Below are 17,026 nucleotides of genomic sequence, written 5' to 3'. Positions count from 1 at the left end.
TGATAAAGTAATAATCTGACCGTAGATCTATACAACTATGCATACAGTATAATTATAATAATATTAATATTAATAATAATAATAATAATAATAATAATAATAATAATATAATAATAATAATATCTATCGTCTTTACTTTTTTATATTTATATAAATTTCATATGCATATATATAACATATAGTATATACTATATATATGCATAATGGGTGTGCAATACCTTGTTACTTTTTTTTGTTTCTGTATGTCAAATAAGCCGGAGCTTTAAGTCGCTTTGTAAAAGTCATTGTGTATGTAGGTACCCAGACTTGGTCGCATACGTACGTACATATATAATTTAATTGCGAGTGTACACGTAAATATTCCACTGTTTGTATGCGCGGCTACAATCAGTGCCCAGCCTTGTCTCCGCCATTTACCTTGAAGCATGATTTTTATTTTATTTTCTTAATTTAATTACTGTTCGTCTGCTTTGTTTGCCGGATCAATGATGAAATTTGATACTTTTGATTCATAACAATTTTTTTTATTAATAACAAAATTAACGAAATGCATGTAATTTATTTATTAGGGCTAATATACGCTGTCCACAATTCCATAACTACACATTGTTTTTTAAAGAAAATACAGATGCTTTTAGTTTTAAATTTAAGAAAGTTGATAAATGATTAAGATATTACACCTTCCAAAAGGACATTGAAGTTTAACGGATAAGAAGTATCAAAGTCATCACTAAAATGGGACGTTTTTTTTAATAGATGAGACTTGTTGCATCTTAAAAGAGTAAAAAAATTTACAGATTTAACCTTTTTTTATTTTTATCTGCTATGGTAATATATACAAAAATCTTGCGAGTAAATGAAGTTTGTAAATGATCTAATTATGCTTTAATGTCATTTTAAATTTAATGATCATTCAAACAAAAAAAAATGATGAATGATGAATTTTGATTATGTTCACATAAATAAAATTGAGACATTATAAGCAATAAAAGCTTTTAAACGCACTTTTTTATCACCTCAAACATTTTACAGACCTACATAATTTTAAAATTTGACAAAATAAATTACGTTTCGTGGGATCGTATAATTTTTCAATTTTTTCACTACCTTTGCCTTTATTATTATTTTTTTAGAAAAATATTTATATGAATCACATGTTGTAGTGCAATTTGACACGTATAATAAATTACATTTTCAAAGATTTTGAAATTAATAAGTACAAATCTGTGTATCGGGAAGTTGCTGAAAATGTAATTTACAATACGTTTTGATTGAATGATCTTGAAATGATCTTTTTCCAAACATGATCAACTAAGTAACTTTTATCATTAAATGGGTAATATTTCATAATCATACAGTACTCGAAACGTTATACAGCAGAATAGCAAAGTTTGCTAAATTTTTTTGTCATGACTTACAAAGCTCGCTCATAAAGTATCAACGTCGCTTTTTTGTTTATTAATTTTTGTAGCTTAAAAACACTTTAGTCCTTATCGAAACTCGTGTAGATCAATCCTTAACTTCGAAACTCGACATACTGCTTTACAGATGGATGAATCCGAATAATTACAAGTGTGTGAAGGTATTAATAAATCTACACTATGTTTCAATTACATCGATAATGCAACTATTGAATAGATATCCGACGAAGATATCCTCAAATTTCTGCCTGGTAGACGATTGTTTTGTATTTTTTTTTGTGAATAATGTTGACGGGATGAGGCGTAGTCCATTAATAGATAGTAATGAACCTGACTGTCTCGTGCACATCCTCTTGCAATTTATCTTCGTCTTCGGTAAGCTCAGCGAACGACGATTGCAGCGAGTGCTGGTCCTGAGGACTCTGAGAAAGGGTAAACATGTGCATCCAACACTTACTTTACAAATTCTCCGTTCTAAATAAAAATTTATATCGAATATGTACATCTATGTGCAAAAATTTTATTCCAATCCCATAAACTGTATTCCGCATTTCTATCCAACTTGGAGAACAGCTTTCAGCTGCATCGATCATCTCTTTCTTTCTTTCTCGCTCTCTCGCAAATTCTGGACTTCGGAACAAAAATTTCGGATTTTTCTCTCGTTCAACTTCAGACTCTCCATTCTCTCTTTATGGGATTAGAATGTTGGAAAGCCATTCCTTGCAGAACAAAATCATAAACATCCAATCCAAAATAATAAAAAAACAGCCAGCATCGCCGCTTCAACTCGTTTTCTTTTTTTTTGTCCCGGTAAATTCAACAACATAAAAAATGCGGTTGAGCATCTAGATTTTGTCACTTATCGTTTCGTACCGGTGGATCCACTTCACAACTGCTACAGATGTAATCGTCTTCTTCGGTAAGTTCAGTGCGGTCTAAGCCGACACAATGCATGTGGAACCATCCATTACAGCCACCGTCACACTGTACCCAGTCAACTTCACGACCTGCAAAGCAAAAAATAATTATATCCTAAAATCAAATCTAATCAATTACAGATTGAAAATATTTTACCATTAGGCCTTAAGCACTTTGTAGCTGCACAATCTTCTTCTTCGTCGGATGTATCTTGTTTGGTTTTCTTTCTATTCGCGGTTCTTCTCTTGGGCAAACCTTCGCTGTCCTTACGGTTCACCTAAATCACAAAATCAATGCATCTCAAACACGATTGCCAAAAATGTTTATACGCGTCATAAAGGACAAATGGAAGAATTGTAATTCCTAATAAGTTCATTAAATGCCAAACATACCTTTCGCGGTCCTCGTTTCACCGTTGTAGGTGCTCCAGTTCCAGCCAACTTGGCATCCTTGTTCAAGCTCTTGCGTTTAACGACGGTTTTATCTTCTATCCTCTGCCGGCCAAACTTTTTAGCAATGTCAACCTCATCAGATTTCCGTTTACGGCCTCTCGGTATGGGTGTCTTCTTGACCTCTTTGTTGTCAGAAACAGGCGTAGCTTGATCGAGCGGGGCATACTTGCGTATGCTCTTGGAGGACGTTAACGTTTGACTGAGGATCCGCCAAATGTGTTCGGTCTCGTCGAGGGCTACCTCGAGGAGATCACCTTCCATCATTAGCTCTTCCAAACGGGTTGACGCCTGGGCCGAGAGGGTCACTACTTTCTCTTTGTCATCTGTGGTTGCTGATTTTGAAGGGAATTTTGAAGCTGAATTATAAAGTATGTGTTATGAAGTATCAAAGTTAATGATACTTTCACGTAATTTATTAGTTAAAGACAACATACCGGTTGAATAAGCATGTTCGTTGCTGTTGAACGTACTACTACTGGGTTCGGACTCATCAATTGTTAAAACATCATCATCACTGTCGATAAGATCATCATCGTCATCGTCTTCATCTATTCTACCTTCATCTTCTTCATCCTACAAGAAAACAAATTCAATAAGTATTTTTTTGAATCAGAAGTATATATTTATGGTTCTTAGATGAAAGAACTTACGGGAACGCTTATAACACTATCATCAGAATGTATGCCACTCATCGAAGCAATGTCTTTAACTTTGTGATGAAGTTCTGGATTATTGGCAGCTTTCTTTAACTCAGTGCTAATAATTTTTTCAGTTTTTTCTCTGGCAGCTGCCTCGTTCAACTTCTGCGATAAACTACTTAATTTTGCTAATACAGAAGACACTTCTTCGGCAGATAGAGCTTGTCTTGCTCGATCCTGAAATAGAAAGAATATGTTACATTGGTTCGAAATCGTATTATAAATGAATAAAAATAATCGGAATTTTCTATTTACCTGCCAGTTCATTGCACGTTCAGTAAGACATTGAAGAGCTTCACCTTCTGGTAAACGAATAGGAATTTTCTGAAGACTTACTAACAGTGACAGAATAGTTTCCAAGCGAGGTCTACGTGAACGTAAACAGCAAGGACACAAAAACTTTGTCACCCGTGAGTTCTGTTGTTTTCCTTTGTAGGGTGTTCTTGGTACCGGGACACAATTCGCTAAAAATAATACCCTATATGTTAAAATCAGAAGTAAACATCAATATTTTAGAAAACTAAAACTCACTGTGGAACCAATCTTTGCAAAGCTCGCAACGTAACATCTGTCCAAATTTCGCTCGGCGGCAAACGCAAAACCTTGAGTCATCAGTTTGCATCTTATTGATATTTCTTTCTCTCAGATTCTTCATAGCCTCCATCTCTCGTTTTTCTGCTAACTTAAAAGCAGCCACAACTGTTGCTGAGTCGTTTGAGTCATCTAATTTGGTATCGCAAACGTATACTGCTCCAATGGCTTCTTCGCCTTTGCTATTTTTACGATTTTTCATCGCATGCAATCCGACTCCAATCCTGGGTGAAAGTGCTTCCATTAATGTGTAATGAGAGTTCTTTCTCAGGAATGTTTTAGCTGTTCTATCTTTCCATATTTTTGCTTGTGCTAGAGTAGATTCTAAGGTGGGTAAGGCAGGTAAATGAAGTGGAATCGTTCTACCTTTGCGCACAAGCTCATCTAAAGTGTCATAATACGGGAAATTTTCTCTGGCTTGAATTTCTTCGACAGTTTTTATCCAGTTCTTAGCCTTATTCAATATGTCCTTGAGATTAATTAGCCCTGGTAAGTATGCATCAATTTTTTCAGCTTCCATAATATGTTCTTCCACTGATGTGATCGTCTGTCTATTTTTAGAAGCTTGAGAATACAGTTTTGCTTTATCTTCCCAATCATCGATACTGATCATCAAACTTTGTAGTTGAGCTAATGCATTTTCAACGCTTGAATGTGGAGGAATATTCATTCCTTCTTCAATTAATCTACCTAAATCTTGGCGTGTAACAGATTTTGGCTCTTCTTGAATGGATTTTATTTCTTCTAACCATTGCAATTGTTGCAATTTCTGTGAATAGAAATTCAATTAACATGTATTAATACTAGTGAAACATTCTCTTATAATACTATTTGTTATGAAATAATCCATACCTGTTTTAATTTGGCTAGTTGTGGCAGTTCTATGCAAATTGAATCACCATATTCTATACATTTTTCAAGTTTCTCCATATCGCAGTCATTTTCTTGAGTTTCTAATTCATCTGCATCTTTTTGAAATTGCAATACTTGATCTAATATATACTTAACACCATCTGCTTCCTTCAGTTCACAACAAAGCGTTGTGATTTCTTGATAGAATAATGTTAGTTCTTCGACTGTCAATTTGAATTTAGCATCAACTGACTGCCTGGTTCTAAAATAAAAAGAAATTAGAAAATAAGTGTATGTTCCAACATAGGTTTACAAGACTGCAAATAGCTAAATATTGAAAATAATAAATAATATTACCTTGTTCGTTGTTTGTTGTTCAACAACTGCCTGGCAACACTAGCACACTTTTCAGCATCTTGGACAGCAGTGGTCAAGGCAGTGAGCAATTCACTTTCAGGAAACTTCTTAGTTTCTGCTTCATCCAATAATTCCTTCAACTCATTGAGCTCTATCTTTTCACCCTTGGGATCCATGGCTTCTTTAACCTTACTGGCCCAGGAGTCAAATGACTCTGCCTTCAATTTGAGCTTCTGCAGCATGATTGGAAGTTCGTCTAGTGTATATCTATATCGCAAAGTGTGTTTTTCAGGAGGACATTGACAGAGATCGGTAATATGCCTTAAGCACACCAACTGTGATTTTGAGCATGAGCAGGTGACCGCACTTAAAAAGCATGTGGTCTTACATGCTTCACATTGTCTCTCGTCGTCAGGCAATAATTCAAAAGCCTCTCTCTCTGCTTCTGTAACACCCTGTTTGAACATACAAGATTTTTTTACATTAATATGTGCTCATTCACTGCTTACATTTATAACCTCACTTTCCGCGACTCCGATACGACTCCTAACATATCAGATCAGATGAAAAAGAAAATGAAAGCAAGCGTACACACGAAAATACTGAAAATATCGCGACCAAATTGCAATGAAAATTGAGAAAGTTTGTCGTCTTCAAAATAAATAGTACAACCTTCGCGGCAGCGATAAGTCGTAGTCACGTCAATGCGATTCCATGAAATCATGTACAGCCCAATTTAATCAATGCCTTATCACCAGCATATTAACAATATTAATGCAATCACATCCTACCTAGCACACACATATGAACCGCGAAAGTAAAAATATATGAATGAGCTTCTTATTAATTAAGATAACATCACGGAGAGATTGAGAAAACGAAATTCAATACGAAACGAGCGGGTGTAGACGAGAAGCAGCTGGCCGGTTCTAGCAAATAGCACAAAACGCGTCTCTATCGTGTATTATATGACAAACATAACCTCTATACTCACGCGAAAAACCGAGTGAGTTACATAATCTTCGCGGTGGATAAAATACAAAGTGAAACAACACTCAAAACTTCTACGGGCTGCAATGTCGCTTACGAAGGTTAAGATCGTCGCCGCGGATTGAATGAGAGAAAAAATATGTTCAAGAGACCAGCTCCGATATGTATATATGCTCTATCGGTCTGGCGACACGGACATCCACATATGAAAATGTCTGTTGGCCGCGAAGCACACACACTCGCACTTACGCGGCAACTACTTCGGACGGCGGAAAAAACAAAGAAGAGCCACGGCAACCAAGGCGCGGAAAAAAAAATCCGACTGTTGTATGCGCTCACTGTTCGCTCTCTCGCTCGGTTATGAGCGCGAGGTGCGGGGGATCGCGCGCCAACCTGGAGAACGCGGGATAATTTTCAAGAAATGCACGCCCACAACGCCTGCGCCCCACACACGTGGCTATACTGCGTATGTGTGTGTGGCCGACCGTGTACGTATATGCGTGTGTATGTGCGTCGGACGAGTGCGAGAGAGAGAGAAAGAGAAAAAGAGTCAAAAGTCGCGTGCGTGTAAACACGAGCTGCCCTGTACGGATTAAATATGGACTCGTTAATTAATTCTTCGTTCGACTTAATATATCGGAACTGATCGACGTAACTGTTTTCATTAATGTTATTCCAACGACCATAAGACAATATATATTTTCTTTTTTTTCGTTTCATTAATGCACAATTGGTGCTTAAATTCTAAGCTTCACGAAGGTATACTCCATATTCACTTCGAGGAAATGCACACAACATGTTATCTACCATCATACCGTATTTCACTGTTTGCCTCAGTTTGAATTCTTTATTTGTAAATATTTCGCATTGGCATCAACGATACTAGCGCTACCGACTCCGTTTTCACATTCAATAGACGGCTTTAATTACGCATTATTTTCAATTAATGACATAAATGTAATTGTAAATGATAGAAAAACATGTTTATTTTACTAAATATTGAAAAACGATAAAATGTCAGTAATTTCAATGAGTATAAGATGTGAATATTTTCAATTGAAACTTAAAATTTCTGTATTAATTCCAGTGCTATGATTTAATGATTTAAGTTAATATTGTAAAATATAAATCTTTCTTTGCTTTTAATTCTAAATGCAGACTGAACAGATTTGGCAAACATGATTCACTTCTATAAATATCGCAAATCATATAGCACTAACAATGATACTTGCAATAGCTTAATTTTGGCAAGGACTGCCTACTTACCCACTCCAGCAGATTCTTTCTTAGCTTCTTTTCCTCTTCTACCATAGCGAGCATATCGTGATAGGTAGCAGTGGCTATACCAATGTTCAAGGTGTCAGGTTCCAAAGACATCTTGCAGACTAGCTCGTCGTGCGAGAAAACGCAAAATCGTCGAAGATTTGAATAATGCGCTATGCAATCACGACCCATCTTTAACTGTTTTAACAGAAAAAGTCATTCAAATTATTTTTATTTATTTCCTAAATTTGGATTCAAAATATATTGTTAATTATTACTTACCCAGTCTGCAGGAGCAAAATTAACAGCCTCAGCAAAATTGTAACCTTGATTGAATCCTGCATGGTAAGCTCTAGGAAATGTAACAACAAATTCACCAGCATGCTGATCTGTTCTGTATACTGGCACACCTGTTGGAATGAATTTAGATTTTGTGGGGATATTATTTTAGCGCAATGTTATTTTTCTATTTGTATTGTAAATTTTCATGTGGAATAAGGTAGAATTGCAAAAAGTAAGTCATACCTTCATTTGTGAGAATGTTAGGATTCATGATAGTAACTAACTGGTGAAGCAAATCAGGTTGGCTGTGGAAGAGTTCAGGCGCAGCAGACTTCATGGACTTCTCAAACCTTTCAGCTTCATAACCAGGTACACCATACCATGTCTTAGGCTCTCCCCAGTGAAGATAATTGATTGAATAACTCCAGTGATCCTCATTATGCCAACAAAATGTGGCAAAACACATGCCTACGTACATCCACGGAACTTTCATGCCACTAATATCGGCATTGATGTGGCCAAGAACACTTCCTGGCAATACTGGCAGGTTATTCAAGTTCCAAGCTGATTCTGCATACTCTTGATCGCACGTGAAAAGATTCACGCTAGTCTTGGTTGGGAAGCCTGATCCATGATCCATTGTATGCAAGTCTGCTCCATACTCTACAGTAACGTCTTCATCAATTGATGAGACTATCCTCCAAAATTCTTTCTCTACCAATTCAGTTGGCACCATCTGTAAAAAAGTAGTTAATACTTCGATGCACTTTATCAAGAGATGTAAAAGTCATAATTAAAGCAAATTGTACTGACATGGACGGGTATGTTAAAATAATCGCTCTTGAACTGATCAGCCATCTCTCCAAACTGTTGTAAGGTATATTCTCTCTGTGCCTGCTCAAATCCAAAAGCTTCCATTGGTTTAGACACTTCTTCAGCAACGCACTTTGGACACCTCCAGTCTCCTTTCGGTATTTCTGTTAGTGGTGGCAGTAAACAGAATGTATGATAACTGTCATCGCAGCCATCACACAGTAACATGTTTTCTTCGTCATCTCCTTTTCCACAATTGTGACATATGTACTTAGCCAACTACAAAAATAATAGATTCTAGAAGAACGATCCTTAATAAAACAATTAATGTCGTTTTCATACTTACAGGATCATATTCATAGACCAACTTTAGACCTCTTGTTTTATTGCTTGCTGCTTTTTTGGTTTCTTTGGTATTGAAGCCAGCCATTTTAGGACCTGCTCCATAAAATTGCAATTTCTTGAGTTCCTTGCTGTTTTCCTTGTCTTTCTCTGCTGTAGCCGATCTTGTCCTGACGCTGTCTTTGTCTGGTGAACCTTTAACTACAAATAACATATTAAATGTTAAATTTGCAATTTTTGAATGATTCTTACCTTTGACATTATCCTTGCAATCTTCAGTTTTGATATCTTTAGCCTTGGTGCCATTTTTACCCTTGACAGGTGAAGGTGGTTTGCAATCAACATCAAGCTCTTCCTTACAATCTTCTTGTTTGATTGATGCACAACCATTTTGCTTTTCATCTTGTCCTGAAAATCTCTTTGACCTGCGCGAAAATTTCTCTTGTGGTGGCTTAATCTGTTGTCGTGATATGATTCCATGTGGTTTGTAATCTCTATCTTTCTTTTCATTCACATCAGACTCAGGCTCGATTTTCTAAAAATAGAAAGATTGTCTAAATAACATAAAATCAAAATAAAACTACATATTAGTATAGCTGTCAAGATAATTACAATGTCTGTTAAGGTTTTTCCTAATTTGAAGATGTCAAATGGATACAAAATCCTCTCATAATGACTTTTAAGAATACTGCCAACACTACGACCAGAAGGATAGCCTAATTTATTAGCTACCTTTGCCCATCTTCTTTCTTTTGTTACTGTTTCTATTCCACCTATAATAAAAACGTAAATAAATCACTCTAGGTTCCAATTTTTTTCTAATCTCAAGTAGTTTTTATTATTAAAATATTGTATTATTATTCAGTGATTCTTGATTTAATAAAAAAAATGCAGTTAAATTGTTTAAAGATATATTTGACAGAATGAACTGCTTAATAATTTGAAAGATATAAAGTGAACGATTGGAAGAAAGTTAATAATTTTACAGTTGGTTACAAGATCAATAATTGTATTGCAAATACAAAAAAATTATTAAATCTATCAAGTGAGAATGATAGACAAGGTACAATCAAAATAACAATTAAGAATTACCATTATGTATAAAATTAGTATATTGTCTGAAGATTGAAAGATTTAATGGCAAAACGCGAACTATACATTTCATGAAACCATAACTATATGCGCCTTACCTTCCTCAGTGACGATCCTGTGCAGCGAATACAAATCTAATGCCTTTCGCTCGACCAATGGAATTTTCAGCGAGGAGCCCTGTAACTCCCAGAATTTAGCGATCTGGTCGAGAAAATTAAGCTTTATCCGCGTCTTAGCCTCGAGCTCGTTCAACCGTTGTATCCTAGGCGTAAATTTGAACTTGTCCACGTCCACGGCAAAGGGTGGCTGCCAGTTCTAAAAAAAGCGTGGAAAAAAGATGAACGACCGAAAACACGCCGTGGAATCAATATTACCAAGCCGACGATCAACGAAATCGTTCATCCGGCACACGTATCGCGAACGACCCGGAAGTAAGTACACTCCTCTCCTTCCGCGCGAAGGACCCTACATCCGAGAAAATACATGCTGAACTTTGCAAATGGCGGAAAATATTTCGTCATTGCCAGCGAGAGACGGAGTCTGAGAGCGAAAGAGAAAAACGCCATCGCTTCGCTGGGCTCATAGCATCGTGCACATATAACAACCCTTTTTTTTGTTTTTCTTTATATCCCACGCACCCTCTGTGCGTTTTGTGTTATTCTTCGCGGAACACACAACGCGGATGGACTTCCGGGCGCGCGTGTACTTACGAAGGTGCAATCAATCAATAACGCCAAATCGCTAAACAACAGAGCGGCAACGGCAACGGTAGCTTTCAGAGTTGAAATGTGGGCGAGGACGCGCTGCAATTTTCTCCTCGGCGTCCGCGTACAACACGCACTTGTCACAACATATATCTCTCACTGGCGAACAAAGAGGCGTCCTACGGGTGTACACTTCAACACACGGTTTGCCGTCCTTACGTAACGTTACAAACAACCAGGACCCTTCCTCCACGCGCGACACGCTTTCGTCGAGAAGCAAAAAACGACAGACACAGAGCGCACGAAAAAAAAACAGTTTAAAAGGACGTGAAAATGCATGTTGTAATACTCACGGGTGGAGGCTTGATTTTACAGATGCCGGACTTCTCGGCGATGGGTCGTATTTTGGCTATATAGCCAAGGGGATCCAAAAACTCTTCAGTGGTTGGCTCGAACACGGGTGCTTCGGGTGGCGACACGAATTCAAAGTCCTGATCGCGTGCGCCGTGTTGAGAGCCATCGACGGCCCGTCTGCTTGCGCCCAGATTGCCACTCTGCGAGTCCATCGCGGGTGCGGAGGCGGTCGTTGCAGCCGCGGCGGCGGCAGTGCAGTTATTGTATCTGCTGTTGCCACCGTGATGATGGGACTTGGACACCATCTTCATGATGATGCACGTTATCACTCGTCGTCTTCGTCGCTTTCGCGCACACCACTTTTATCCGGCATTGACAGCGAGACGCTAGTCACGGAGGCCTCGCCAGCATCGCGACGAAGAGCCAAGCAGCACACGACCGACGACACACACGCTCTCTTAGCTCTTTCTCTCTCTAGCTCGCTCGTACAACTCTACTAAATCAGTCTGAGCTCCGACTTTCTCGCGAAGACACTGCCAGTAGTTGTATGGATAGCTGCACGCACAGAAAACGCAAAGAGGCAAGCAGCGCCACGAGTGGTACGATTTTCCTCTCTCTCTTTCTCTCGCACTGTCTCTCTCACTCACTCGGTCTCCCTCGCCCACGAGAACTGTATAGCTTCGTCCTCCTCGACGCTGTTCCTTCCACCACAGTAGCTTTGTCCTTACGGGATTGCTAAGCGCACAACTCTGTCCTAAAACACACGGAAACTCTCCGTAGCGTTCGCGTTAACCGCACCAGGCGTATAACACACTGCGTTCGGCTCGCCTTCACCGCACCGTTATAACATTGCACTCTTTCGTGGTAGTCTCGGCACGGCACGCGGCGACGGCGGCGTCTAACCCACTGTCACTTTGGCCGCTTTGGCGAAAAGAAAGTTTCGCGTTCAACACTCTCTGCTGCAGCAGCGTGGATGCGGAGTTGAGAGTATAGACGGGCAAACAATCGAGCCAAGGAAAAAGTTGCGACGCTATGCTCTTTGCGGTGTGTGCTTCTCCTTTATCTTGCTCACTCGTGTGCCTGTGTGCCAGCTTTCTCACTCGCTCTCGTGATGCACTGCTGCTGCGCTATGTGCGTTGCGTACACCACCAAACTAACTAAGGTGTATTTTAAATGTATATGTAAGATGTGCGTCGGTGTGCGCCACTGCTTGCATGCATGTGTTTCTCACACACACTAGCTACACACAGGCTACACAGTGGAGGGTACGGACTCGTGTAAAGAGGTTACACGTAGTATTCAATGAGATCACTTGGGGGCGCTTTTCGCCGCAATTGTCTTCTCTCTCTTCCTTTTTGCCTTCTCTCACGCACGGTAGCTGCTGCGTTTGTTTGGCTCTCCCGTTGTTAATAATAATAAATTGAGAGATTCATTTCCAGATTGATCTTGCTCCTGCGCGTTTTGTGAGTTTCTTTTTTTTTTGCGGGCTGGTTATGTTCTTGAATGCGAGCTTACAATATTATTTTTATATAACGGCGACACAATATAAAATACTTATATGAGAATAGGTACAGACATCAAGTAATGGCAATACTCCGCTATGCTCCGTTATACTTCGTGCAACTACACCATTATCCATGTTACGTGCGCCATGATGCCTTTAATCCGAATTGCATTACAAAAATTCTCACGATTTAACAATTTTTATAAATAAGCAAAAGCAAATCTGCAGAATAAATCAATTTAAAAAATGAATTTAGAAAATGGCCTGATAAAAATAAAATATTCGGCTTTGAGAATTGAATATCTGTGCACTTTTTCTGGTACAATATAAGTCATAATTTTTCTCGTGACGTATGTATGTTAGATGCAAGCTAGAAAAACGGATGAAAATTTTAATTGTAGAATCATTGAAAATTTGAAAATAAATCGTGCAAATAAATTTAAAAAAACGAACTACAAATGAATATTACAAAATTATACCTCGTATTGTTTCATGCCTACAACAGGTCAATCTATAAACCATCACAACAGTCAAGGTAAACAATAGACTTTATGGGCTAGCCACTTTATGGGATTAACATTTTTGTTTTAACATTTAACACGAAAAATCTCCGTTCATTAATTTTATAAACTTTTTTATCAAACGTTTCGAAGCAATAAATAAAATATACTAACAGTAATTAAAATCAAACCAAGTAAGCTTTTTAAATGATACAAGGTTTCAGCTTTTGATTTCACCAATACCGGAAAATTCCTATTATGACGTAAAGAAATACCGTAACAAGTTTGAATTATTTGTGAAACTCTGAAGTTTTGAAGTGAAATTTTTATTCCAAAATGACATAAGCATACTTTTTTGCAGTTATTTACATACATTATTAACAGTAATTTTATGATGTTTTTAATTAAAAAGGAATGGCATAATTATGATTTAAAAAATCAGATGTTGACTTTTTAATTAAAAAATCGTATGTTACAGTTCGAACTAATTATAACATCGTATAAATAAAAAATTTATATTATATTTTTTTTCAACATGAAAAACAGATGCAAATATGGATGATTAAAGGAAAATCATCTATCCAATTTTGTAAAACGAAAACGTATGACCATATAATAATATTTGGTAAGAGCTTTAACGTCCATATATATATATGTCATTTCTTAAAGATTCGGTGAACTCATGCAAGTAATTTTAATACGCAATAGGTAGAAAATTATAAATCCCACAGCATGTTGAAGTTTGACGAGGATCTAAGCATCGATCAATTGCCGTTAGATGTTTACGAGGCTATGATCGATGAGCTGAACCGGAATAAACATTGGAAAATTGTGGCGAACCACCTTATGCAAGAGGATGAATCTTACTCGGCGTATGTTCATAGAAAAGTTGGTTGTACTTATCCGATAAAATAGTGAATTTGCAAATTCTAGCTCTTGGATATCGTGTTTGGAAAGCCAAGCATCGTCAAAAAATAAGAAAAGTCCGGCGGAAAATTTACTCATAGATTTAAATATACGACTTGGCGACGTGCTTATACTTGATAAGATATTCAACGATTGTAATTTAAAGAGAGCATTATCCTTTTTACACTATCCAGGTAAATTATTCACTAATAAAACTTCTAAATTCACCAAATTCAATAGCGCTAATCAATTTACAATCATTTTGTCGTATATTAGAAAAACTGTACGTTTCAAAGCATCCGGATGACAATACGAACAATGCTAGTTTACAAGTCAGTTTTGGAAAACTGTCACTGAAATGTGAAGCCGAAGGCCTGCCACCGCCGAGTTATCAATGGTATCAGGAGGATAAAGTTTTGGAAAATGAGACCACAACTGAACTGAGTATCGATGTACAATCGTAAGGCAATTTAAACAGCAAATATCCGACGCGATGAATATAAATGAATGGTCAACTTTTAGAGAAGCGCAAGAAGGTACATACAAATGCAGGGTTTACCAGGTCGATCACAGAGGAGACGTTATATTTGAGGAATACTCCAAGCCTGTGTACATTAAAATCAAACCGATGCCAGTGACAATCATGAAACAGCCACCTACATTTTTGGAAGTCAAAGAAAATGATAATTTTATCTTACACTGCGAGGCTAGTTGCTACCCTAGTCCAAAATTCCAGTGGTACAAGGACAATGAAAGGCTAGACAATCAAACAACGGATACGCTAACTGTAACTACAGTTGTTTTACAGTTTTGAACAGGAAGTGAACATTATTTACATTTGATTTTGTTTCGTAGATTGAAAAGTTTTCAGCCAAGGGAGAAGGAAAGTATTATTGTCACATTTCGAATTACATTAGCGAACGTTATACGCAGCAAAGTACAGTTTTGGTAAGTAAGTCTAGAATTTATAACTGAGTTTGATAAGAGCCAAAAATTATCATTGATTTTACATTGTATGTTTCGATAATTCTAATATTGAATATTTTTCTAGCTCTAGTTTTTAGCTCTGAACACCTGTTGTATTTGCAAATCGCACATAACAATTAAAAGCTTCGTTGTTTTAAAAAAAAAACCTGATATAATTTTATGTAAGATTTAGCATTGTTGTTCTTGCCAATAGTACATCGTTCAAGTGACGCATATTAAAACATATATGCTAAATATATCTCATATTTTCATCTAGTTAATTTTAAAATGAATTGTAAACTCAAGCTCTATTCACTAAACGATATTGAAATTATGGGGCTATATTGTCGATAATTTTCTATGCAATATAGATACTAGTTATAGAGCTTCTTCAATTTCCATTGAATAAAACATTATTTCTTTTAAAATAAATACTTTCCAGATAGAACAGCCACGACAGAAAGCTACCGTAAAAGTAGCTTTGCTGATAGCCAATGAAAATTATGATAACCAAGAAGTACTCAGGACCCCGCGGAACGATGTAGCTAAAGTATCGAAAATTTTGAACAACTTGAATTTTCACGTTATTTGCCTGACCGACTTGACACTCGTGCAAATGAGAAACGCAATACGGATATTTTGCGATTTTCTGATCGACGGGGCTTACGGTTTTTATTAATTTCACAAACATTTTCTGTGAAAATTACACTCCAATTTTAGAAGGTATCGCGTTATTTCTACAGGTCTTTTCTACTTTGCCGGGCATGGATTTAGAATGCAAGAGAATTACATGCTGCCAGTTGATACGCCGACGAATTACCTAAGAAAAGACGCAATAAGCGAGAGTTTGTTGCTTTCGATGGCCTTGAAAAGCGATCCTGCCTTACTCGTTGTGATCCTGGACATGTGCCAAACAGCTCCGCCAGCGTAAGCCCTGAATGCCTATACACTTTTCATTCAAATCAACCTGTTGTTGAGTGAGAATTTCAATTGGATCTTTTCCAGCGAGCAAAATCCAGAAATTCACGAGGAATTGCCGGCAATTAACGAGTTCAAAGGGAAGAAGAATCTCCGAAATCTGTTGCTGGCTTATTCAACTTCAAGTTATCGTCCAAGTTATGAAAGAATGGGCAAGAATTATGGTTTGTATGCGACTCATCTGTGCAAATATCTGGAGGAAAATATATTTGTCACTAAAGTATTTGAACAAGTTGGCATATGTAAGTTTCGCTAACGTTTTGTAACTGATCTGTTAATGAAAAAATGTAATCGGAAAATTGTTCTGCAGCTATCGATGCAACATTAAGGGGAGCAGAACGAAAACAAATTCCAATGTTTGCAACAACAATAACAAAGCCTTATCGACTCACAGACAGTGTTTCTCACGGTAATGGAATGTGCACTATTAAGAATTGATAAAAAGTTCAATGTTTCATGCAGATACAAAGAAACATAAATAATACCTTGAATTGTAATAGTTATCTATATTTTCAGGTAACTTACCAAAAGCTATCGAAAATTTAGAAAAGACGGTAACATTTCCGAGTAAAGTTATAGAAATTAATTTTCAAAAAACTGGAATAAAATGTAAAGCAACGATATCTCAACTTATAAAACCATACTTTAATGTTGTTCAAGTCACATTGTCTGACTTGGATGAAAAGTATGATATCAATTTTTATAATTCTGTCCATACAAAACGCAACAATTTGTTTCAAAGCTCTAACAAATACAAGTGTTGGCTTTACAGTCCTCAGTCAAAAGAGGTATCAAATGTGATATACAAATTTAAGTTATATCGATGCCAACTATTCATGGTATATTTGTTATTTTAGGGTGCAATAGTTATATCTTTATTGGAAAATGGAATCCATATCGGTGCAACATTGTTGGACGTCAGTAAATTTGTTCCCTTGTTGTTAAATAAATTGAATCAGAAAAATTAGTAATATTTATGTTCTATTTAAAAAATTATATTTACCTCGTTATTACATATTATACTGAATGAAAAATTCGTTTTT

The 17,026-nt window shown here is 36.9% G+C and overlaps 2 protein-coding genes across 6 annotated transcripts; one reads left to right on the top strand and one right to left on the bottom strand.

Moving 5' to 3' along the window:
- On the bottom strand, positions 1-12,382 carry LOC131673946 (lysine-specific demethylase 5). 2 transcript variants are annotated; one of them, XM_058952345.1, is made up of 19 exons: positions 11,129-12,382; positions 10,170-10,386; positions 9,592-9,752; positions 9,232-9,514; positions 8,984-9,180; positions 8,638-8,916; positions 8,068-8,560; positions 7,825-7,952; positions 7,546-7,740; positions 5,290-5,744; positions 4,933-5,194; positions 4,021-4,849; positions 3,745-3,953; positions 3,442-3,666; positions 3,226-3,364; positions 2,732-3,147; positions 2,496-2,616; positions 2,295-2,428; positions 1-1,843 (listed from the first exon to the last, which is right to left on the bottom strand). In XM_058952345.1, the coding sequence occupies exons 1-19, from the start codon at positions 11,438-11,440 to the stop codon at positions 1,733-1,735; spliced, it is 5,166 nt and encodes a 1,721-aa protein (XP_058808328.1). In that variant the 5' UTR covers positions 11,441-12,382; the 3' UTR covers positions 1-1,732. The 2 variants fall into 2 exon arrangements, with proteins under 2 accessions (XP_058808328.1, XP_058808329.1); XM_058952346.1 differs by having other exon boundaries at positions 2,732-3,123; positions 11,129-12,381.
- LOC131673947 (mucosa-associated lymphoid tissue lymphoma translocation protein 1-like) lies at positions 11,653-16,969 on the top strand. Of its 4 annotated transcripts, none has more exons than XM_058952349.1 (14): positions 12,038-12,173; positions 13,139-13,168; positions 13,680-13,758; positions 13,842-14,005; positions 14,067-14,233; positions 14,316-14,499; positions 14,562-14,826; positions 14,895-14,987; positions 15,448-15,673; positions 15,749-15,932; positions 16,011-16,225; positions 16,294-16,392; positions 16,500-16,771; positions 16,841-16,969. In XM_058952349.1, the coding sequence occupies exons 4-14, from the start codon at positions 13,866-13,868 to the stop codon at positions 16,949-16,951; spliced, it is 1,956 nt and encodes a 651-aa protein (XP_058808332.1). In that variant the 5' UTR covers positions 12,038-12,173; positions 13,139-13,168; positions 13,680-13,758; positions 13,842-13,865; the 3' UTR covers positions 16,952-16,969. The 4 variants fall into 4 exon arrangements, with proteins under 4 accessions (XP_058808331.1, XP_058808332.1, XP_058808330.1 ...); XM_058952350.1 differs by lacking the exon at positions 12,038-12,173 and adding an exon at positions 12,494-12,592; XM_058952348.1 differs by lacking the exons at positions 12,038-12,173; positions 13,139-13,168 and adding an exon at positions 11,653-11,728.
- The last annotated feature ends 57 nt before the right edge of the window (positions 16,970-17,026 follow it).

The sequence above is a fragment of the Phymastichus coffea genome, unplaced genomic scaffold (assembly GCF_024137745.1).
Source record: "Phymastichus coffea isolate CEN01 unplaced genomic scaffold, Cenicafe_Pcof_1.1 PCOF00206, whole genome shotgun sequence".
In the NCBI taxonomy this organism is placed as follows: Eukaryota; Metazoa; Arthropoda; class Insecta; order Hymenoptera; family Eulophidae; genus Phymastichus; species Phymastichus coffea.
Note: the sequence above shows the minus strand (reverse complement) of the source record. Positions and strands in the feature narration are given on the sequence as shown.